Source organism: Papaver somniferum, chromosome 1, assembly GCF_003573695.1.
Source record: "Papaver somniferum cultivar HN1 chromosome 1, ASM357369v1, whole genome shotgun sequence".
In the NCBI taxonomy this organism is placed as follows: domain Eukaryota; kingdom Viridiplantae; phylum Streptophyta; class Magnoliopsida; order Ranunculales; family Papaveraceae; genus Papaver; species Papaver somniferum.
Window position 1 is genome coordinate 226,151,282 of NC_039358.1, and position 8,909 is coordinate 226,160,190.

Consider the following 8,909-nt stretch of genomic DNA (forward strand, 5'->3'; position numbering starts at 1 on the left):
GCACTAAGCTTGGTCTCTTGAATCATAATAATTGTAGGCTTCCACCGTTGCACAAGCTTTTTTTAACTTCGATCGTTTATTAGGGTCGTTAAAACCATTGACATTCCAAAAAATTATGTTAAACATTTAAATTTATTGCAACCCCGTACAAACCAAACCTTAAAACAAGAGCAATCAAGATCCTTCCTTTTCTCCCGCCGCGAGATCATCTTTAAAAGCATTAGCATGATCTAAAATTGTGTTTGTAACAAAATCTTTTTCTTGTTCGGTGAATACGATACCCGAAGGGTGATCGTAGTTTTTAAGTTTGCCATAGAGGGTATTAAATTTATCCGCATACCTTTAGCCACCTTTGAATAATCACCGGATGCATTAAGATTACTTCTCGCACTACCACTTGTACGTGATGCCGCATCATCAGTATCTTCGTTTGAAGAGTTAATTTGCTTGCCAAACTCACTTCTTGACAAGGAGTTTGCAGCCTCCAAAGAAACTTCATTGTCAGAAACATTTTGGCTGTTATTGTTATTTTTCTTCGTAGAGTGCACAATTTCATGAGCTACAATGATATTGTTTGAAATTTGTCGTGAAGACAAAAAGGCAGATTACATAGGTGAAATGAACTTTTCTAACATTTTCATGAATATGTTAGCCAAAAGTTTAGTATTACATAAACTTATCGGTCTACACTCAATCGGAGATTTATGTGTTTCGGTTTTAGGAATTAGGAATAGGAAAATTTTGTTTCCTTATCCAAGACTTATTTTGGACCATCCAAAAATGTGCAAACCCTCATTGTTGACTATTCAACCATCCAAAAATGTGCAAATATAGGATTTGTGCACTCCATTAACTTTTGTTTTTACCAAGAGCAATCTTAGCTTTTATAAATACAAAGATAAGGATTTACAACGGCAGAGAAGTAGGAATATGCGGTTTTAGCTATCGGACAGTGATGATAGAGTTTGTGAACCATTTTGGACCAGAACACTAGCCTCTATATGAAACATGCCATAATTAACAAGGGTTCATACACACACAGAGAAAAAAAAAAAAAGAAGAAAGTAAACTAGAGATCATTTAACTCACTTAGGGAGAGAGAGTGTTTAATAACAAAAAAAATAACGGAGTCACATAGTGAAAGATGCCATCATGATCAACGAGTAGACGCATCTGAATATCATGTTGACCATGTAGGCAGTGGCCATGAATGATACAACTATATGTTAGTTCCTTCTAGCCAAGATAATTGAAATCGAAAAGTGCAAGCACCCCAATTCGAGTCCTTTGAGCATAACTCAATGGGAAAATGATCCGAAAAAGGTCTTGCAAGTCGCTTGAAGTTGATATTTGGAAAATGATCTTCCCAATCCGACGAGAAAATAAAACGGTCAATTTTGCTCTTCTTATTAGGTGGCCTATTCCAAGTATACTTCGCACCGGAAAGAGGTAAGTCGACAAGATCCAACTCATTACATAGGTCATCAAAGAATTTCATTGAATTCGAAGCTCTACGACAACCCCTCCTCTCCACCATGTATCTTATATCGTTGAAGTCTCCACCGAAACACAAAGACATTCCATTCCAATAACCATGCAAGGTAGCTAGTTCCATACGAAATATATTTTTTTCGTTCACAATGCAAGGACCATAAACACCAATTAAGACCCAACGGAAGTTATCCTCCAAATTCGACAAGAGATACTTATAGTAAAAGTTCCTTCAAGAAACTCATCAACCTCAATCAAATCTGAATTCCATATCAACAAAATTCCGCCCGATCTTCCATCAGAATTTAAAGCAATCCACTTGCACTGAGTCGCACCCCGACATTGAGGCACAATTTCATCGTTACAACCACTAAGCTTGGTCTCTTGAATCATAAGAATTGTAGGCTTCCACCGTTGCACAAGATTTTTTTAACTTCGATCGTTTATTAGGGTCGTTAAAACCATTGACATTCCAAGAAATTATGTTAAACATTTAAATTTATTGCAACCCCGTACAAACCAAACCTTAAAACAAGAGCAATCAAGATCCTTCCTTTTCTCCCGCCGCGAGCTCATCTTTAAAAGCATTAGCATGATCCAAAATTGTGTTTGTAACAAACTCTTTTTCTTGTTCGGTGAATACAATACCCGAAGGGTGACCGGAGTTTTTAAGTTTGCCATAGAGGGTATTAAATTTATCCGACATACCCCTTTGAATAATCACCGGATGCATTAATATTACTTCAAGCACTACCACTTGTACGTGATGACGCATCATCAGTATCTTCATTTGAAGAGTTAATTTTCTTGCCAAACTCACTTCTTGACAGGGATTTTGCAGCCTCCAAAAAAACTTCATGGTCAGAAACATTTTGGCTGGTATTGTTACATTTCTTCGTAGAGTGCACAATTTCATGAGCAACAATGATGTTGTTCGAGATTTGTCCTGAAGACAAAAAGGCAGATTAAATAGGTGAAATAGGTGAAATGAACTTTTCTAACATTTTCATGAATTTGTTAGCCAAAAGTTTAGTATTACATAAACTTATCGGTCTACACTTAATCAGAGATTTATGTGTTTCGGTTTTAGGAATTAGGAATAGGAAAATTTTGTTTCCTTATCCAAGACTTATTTTGGAAAGAAAATTTTAAACACAAAATTGGTTAAAAAGACCAAAATCAGCAATTCCTGGATGAAAAAGACATTTAGATTTTGATACTGTTTAAATGGACAAAAATGTAAAAATATCCAGGATGTAAACAGTTTCATCCTACACATTTTCAAATACTATTTTTATTTTTAATTTACATCAGGATGCATCCAGTTTCATCCTTGCTATTTTTTAAGTTTAAGTCAGGATGAATCCGGTTTCATCCTTGCTATTTTTTTGGTGTCCATTTCACCCATACTAATTTTTACTGTCCATTTGAACCATGTTTTAAAAATATTTGCACAAATAACCCATTTTTCGAATTTAAACTACTGCCGCCACTTGATCAACACAGTGTAGTTAAACTCATTTGGCTCAAAGACCCTGGCCACCATCGACTCAAACAGTTTAATGTTTATCTTGTCCATCAATTGAAATAGCTCCAAGAATCTTCCGCCATCCTATCTTTACAATGTGAATCTATTAAGATAGTAAAAGTTATCACATTGGGTGAAATCCCTCAATCTTTCATTTCATCAAAATGTCTTCTTGCTTCACCATGTAGGCAGTGTCCATGAATCATACAATACAATAATATGTCTTTGCATTTCCTCTAGTAACTATCTCGTCAAAGAGTATCTTTGCCTCATTCAACCGGCCTGAATTTCGAAGTCCACTTATGAATAAAAGAAGTATAAACAACTACATCCGGTACAACATTCAAATCTCTATATATCTCATTGAACAGAACCTGAGCTCCATCAATTAATTAAACCTCCTCTTCGGAGTGTATTTATGATCGCCGTTGGGGGCTCAAACATGGCCGAGAGGTAAATGGTCGCCTGTAAGGGCAAACCCTCATAGTTGACTATTCGACCATCCAAAGATGTGCAAATATAGGATTTGTGCACTCCATTAACTTTTGTTTTTACCAAGAGCAATCTTAGCTTTTATAAATACAAAGATAAGGATTTACAACGGCAGAGAAGTACGAATATGCGGTTTTAGCTATCGGACAGTGATGATAGAGTTTGTGAACCATTTTGGACCAGAACACTAGCCTCTATATGAAACATGCCATAATTAACAAGGGTTCATACACACACAAAGAAAAAAAGAAAAAGAAGAAAGTAAACTAGAGATCATTTAACTCACTTAGGGAGAGAGAGTGTTTAATAACAAAAAAAATAACGGAGTCACATAGTGAAAGATGCCATCATGATCAACGAGTAGACGCATCTGAATATCATGTTGACCATGTAGGCAGTGGCCATGAATGATACAACTATATGTGGTTACATTTCCTTTACTAATTAACCATCTCGTCCAGGAGTCTCTTTGCCGCATTCAAGCAGCCTGAATTGCAAAATATAAGTGTAAAAAACTACATCCGAATCATACAACATTCAAATATCTATGTATTTCATTGACGAGAACCAGAGCTTCATCAATTAACAGAACAGCGCAACCTACTCTGACCTTGGAACTAGGTTTACAGTTTACTTGAGTTTTGGGTTCGAAAAAAGTCAAAACTAGGAACCGACTATTAATTTTGGTCAAATTTCCGTATTTGTGTTTCCGTATTCTCTCCAAAATATCAAAATTTGGAATTACGCTATGTACCGCCTGGAAACATTACCCAGATAGACTCGAACACTGTTTCCTAGTAGCTCTATAAGTTTTTTTTTCCCTTATATATACATGGGCGCATGCATATAGCTCTTGTATCCCAGTTTTCATTGTTTCTTGATCCGCTTCTTGAAATAAAGAGTTTCATCAGTTTTTTCCTTTTCTTTCATGTTTCATCAGATAAGTAAATTCATTGAAGCCGTTTCAGGTAAAGAGAAGAAGAAAAATTGAAGTTCGTATTAAGTTTTTCTTCGACGATTTGGTATAAGCATGGAGTATTGTAGTTATACTCTGATTGATAAAGTTGGCGAAGGAACCTTCGGATACGTATGGAAAGCTATAGATAATCAAAGTGCTGATGGTTCTGAAATTGTAGCAATAAAGGAGATGAAGAAATTATATTCGTCCTTGGAAGAATGCCTTGAACTTCCAGAAGTCAGGGCATTGGTTAAACTCTATGGGGATCCGAATATCGTCGGACTCAGAAAACTCATCTTTGACAATCAGGTGTTATATTTGGTCTTTGATTACGAAGAATCTACTCTGTATCGCCTTATGCATGATAAGATCAATCTTTGTACGGATGCTGAGTTACTAAACGGGTTATTGGAGAACAGGATAGGCCTTTTTTCGGAGTCTCGGATACGACGCTGGTCTCGTCAAATCTTGCTAGCTCTTGCACAGATGCATCGTCCTGGTGGATATATGCATCGAGATCTAAAACCAGATAACTTGCTGGTCGCTAGAGATGGAGATTCAATAAAGATCGCGGATTTTGGTCAAGCTAGGGAAATTGATTCTAAATCACCGTGTTCAGATTATGTTACTACACGGATGTACCGCGCACCTGAAGTGTTGTTAAACTCGGTTTCGTATACCTCTGCTGTTGATATGTGGGCAGTTGGGGCTATAATGGCCGAACTGTATTCGTTTCGTCCTCTTTTTCCTGGTAAGAATCGAGCAGATCAGCTGTATAAGATTTGCAGTGTAATCGGAAGTCCAACTTATGAGTCGTGGGCAGAAGGAATACAACTTGCCAATTGGTGTGGTTACAAGTTTCCTCAAGTACATCCATATGGTATTTCTACAATGATACCATCTGCTAGTCATGAGGCTATAGATCTGATTAAATCCCTTTGTTCCTGGGATCCAAAAAACAGACCAACAGCTATGGAGGCTCTGAAGCATCCTTACTTTGCGCCCGATATGCGTGAATTGCCAGAAGCGACAACAAGTGCAAAATTGGAGCAGAGAATATATCCTAATCAGACTTGCTTTGGTGAAAAACTTCTTGGCCCTTTCTCCCCTGTTAGAGATATTACAATTGAAGATATGTTAAAGAGGGTTTGGGCAGAGGATACAAGTGCAAAGTTCGCGCAGAGAATATATCCTAATCAGACTTGCTTTGGTGTAGAACTTTTTGGCCCTTTCTCCCCTGTAGGAAACATGACAAGCCAAGATCTGTTTCAGAGTGTTTGGGGTTGCAGTTTAGATGCCTCTTTCAGAGAGATAACTCATCAGGAGAAGCAAACAGCAGCAGCGCATGCTTTCTAAAGTTGGGGATCGGCAAAGATGATGCAACAAAAGTTTATGAAGATTCTTTGATTTGTTTAATAATTAACTTCCCCTTATTTTCTTCGGAAAATGGGTCATTTGTCCAAATATATTTAAAAAATGATTCATATGGACGAGTAAAAATTTGTATGGGTGAAATGGACACCAAAAAATAGTAAGGATGAAACTGGATTCATCATGACTTAAACTTAAAAAAATAGCAAGGATGAAACTGGATTCATCCTGACTTAAACTTAAAAAATAGCAAGGATGAAACTGGATGCATCCTAGTATAAATTAAAAATAAGAAAATATTTGAAAATGGGTAGGATGAAAATGTTTACATCCTGACTATTTTTAAATTTTTGTCCATTTAAACAATATTAAAATCTAAATGTCCTTTTCACCCAAGAATTGTTGATTTTGGTCTTTTTAATCAATTTTGTGTATTTTTTTGTCTTCATTTTTCTTTTAAAGCTTTCATGCATGGCTTATGTTCATGTTTTTTTAATTTAGAGTGAGCAAGAATTTGAAAAAAAGTGTACGAAACTTAATGCTGATATTTTGATCTGTTTCTTCGACTCTCGATTGTGCTTTTAAGTAAAACTAAAAGATACTGAAATAAAATAAAATAATAATAATAAAGAAAACTATGTTTCTAACAAGAAAGATTGTTCCCTGGTTCCACACTAAGTTGAGTACAATAGGTATGAGTCGTATGACCCTAGATTGAACCACTTCCGAGTTTCCACCATTGCACTCCATACAGTGATTGCACGGATAGTTGGACTAAACCCTTGGTTAGAAGCGATAATTGGGTGAGTATTATGGGTGGGTATTATTCATACAAAACCAAATTGTTGTCTTAACTGAGATTACAAGCATCATAAGTTACTGTGTCTGGATCATTTATACCATCATGATATTAGTTACTGTTTCCATGACCATAGTATCCCTTGCCAGAAGCTCGTGGAAATTGTTTCTTTCCCTAGTCACAGTGGTCATTATTTCATTTATTTGAGAGAAAAAGTGAGTCTTCCGGCAATGTGTAAGGCCCAGTGCTAAGCTTCAATATGAACGATGGAGTCATGGGAGTTGGGATTTCCAACAGCATTTTAAATTTGAGTGGTCGTTTATGTAGTTGATTCGCTAATAGATTGAAAGAAAAGGGAAGATAGAATTGTATCCTGGAAAACGAAAAGTAAAAACCCAGTTTCTAACAAAAAAAAAAAGATTGTTCCCTGATTCCGTACTAAGTTGAGTACAGTAGATATGACCCGAAAATTGAAAATATAAAGAATTCTGACAAAAGAGAGCCTGGAAACATAAAATAGGTAACAACTAGAGATTCTCCTTAGCCCAACGTTTAATATTTTCACTCTGAAGATGGCCCCTTTTTGATTTTGACGCAACAACACATGAATATATCTGCTCAAGTGAACAAATAAAACCTCGATACCGACAAAATACATACAATTTTTATTATTATTAGGCATGATTTTCAGCTCGTCATTTCCCATTGATGAGCCTCTTCTTAACTTTTGCTATTTATTTCCAACAGAAAAAGGAGGAAAACCAACTCATGCAAAATAAATAAATGAATCTCACTCCTGATAACTTCACATTGATCTGCATATAACCCAAATAAAGCTTTCACCTAATATGATCAGCCAAACCGCGGTCATGATGCAACATCAAATCAGCAACTCGTCAAAGAAAAGGCATAATTGTTTAGAAGAATATGTTGGAAAGTGGGTACTCAGAGGATGAAATTCAGAGAACAGAAAAGAATGTTGTGTCACTAAGCTTCAAAGCCTTTTGATTCTTTTTAGAAAATATTTCGACCATTCCCAAATAATTGGCGAGTGCAATTAGTCAATGAATAATGCTTTTAGGATATGATGAAGCTCAAACAACGTTGTTGGATTCAAGAGTTGTACTCCCTTGATCCAACCAAAAACACACAGTATTTAGAGTCTCATGTTGCTTATATAGAAAACATAGATTTTTGATGTGTTGAAATGGGAGAAGGCCTTCGCTATTTAAAGAGGAATTCATGCCTGTTGGAGATTTCTTTCTATCTTCAATAGACGCTTTCAACAGGTATCCATTAATGGTATCTCTTGAAACAAACCCTATGGGAAGTTACACATCGATAAAACTTTCTGGTAACCGATACAGGTCGAATACATCCGGGAGTTACCACCCCCTACCCCCAGGATAGCGATAAACATTTATGAAAATATTCAACAGAATAGAGCATTTCGAATGTAGATACAACCTATTAGTTTTTAACATCGACAAGATCTACAAGCAAGAAACTGCAAATGTTATTGACAGATCTATAGAGGTTATTGTTCTATATAAAGAAACAACAAGAGTAAAAATAACAACTACCACTAACCTAGAAGTTGTAAAACAAAGACAGTAAATAAAGATAAAGACGAGTTACAAATAACACATTTTTTACACGGGATAAATAAGAAAACAAACTTATACTGCCAACACTCCCCCTCAATCTGATGGAGGGTGAAAACAATGCATCATTTGACAAGCCAAGTTGTAAAAGGTAGTAGAAGCAAGTCCTTCGGTGGAGAGGTCAGCTAGCTGTCGAGAAGAAGGTATGACTGAACTACAACAATTCCATCATCCATCAAATCCGAAAAAAAGTGATAATCAACTTCAATGTATTTTTTCATAGCATGGAAAGATGGATTTGCAGTTAGAAACTAAGCACCCATGTTTTCGCAGCATATTAAAAGAGGTTTAGTAGGAGTAGTGCGTAATTCTTCTCGCAGATTAAACCTCAAAATTAAACCGCATCACTTTTGCAGCTAAGACACTGAAAGTTTTCTACTTATCCTCTGTGGAACTTCTCGAGACGGTTTTTGCTTTTTATAGGACCACGAGGCTAGAGAATTTCCTAAGAAAACACAACAGCCTGAAGTAGAGCGCCTTGTATCAGGGAAGCCATCCCAATTAGAGTCAGAATAACTAGTAATGGAACTAATATTTCAAACTTAAATAGTATTGCCATAGCCAATTGTGCCTTTGAGATACCTGGGCACTCTTTTTACAATAAGC

At 36.2% G+C, this 8,909-nt stretch overlaps 1 protein-coding gene across 1 annotated transcript; it reads left to right on the forward strand.

Moving 5' to 3' along the window:
- The first annotated feature begins 4,541 nt into the window (after positions 1-4,541).
- On the forward strand, positions 4,542-5,825 carry LOC113362148 (cyclin-dependent kinase F-4-like). Its single transcript, XM_026605121.1, has one exon. The coding sequence runs from the start codon at positions 4,542-4,544 to the stop codon at positions 5,823-5,825; it is 1,284 nt and encodes a 427-aa protein (XP_026460906.1).
- Positions 5,826-8,909: the final 3,084 nt, after the last annotated feature.

Excerpts from the sequence above, each read along its gene's own strand:
- LOC113362148 (XM_026605121.1), top strand. The coding sequence starts at position 4,542 with ATGGAGTATTGTAGTTATACTCTGATTGATAAAGTTGGCGAAGGAACC.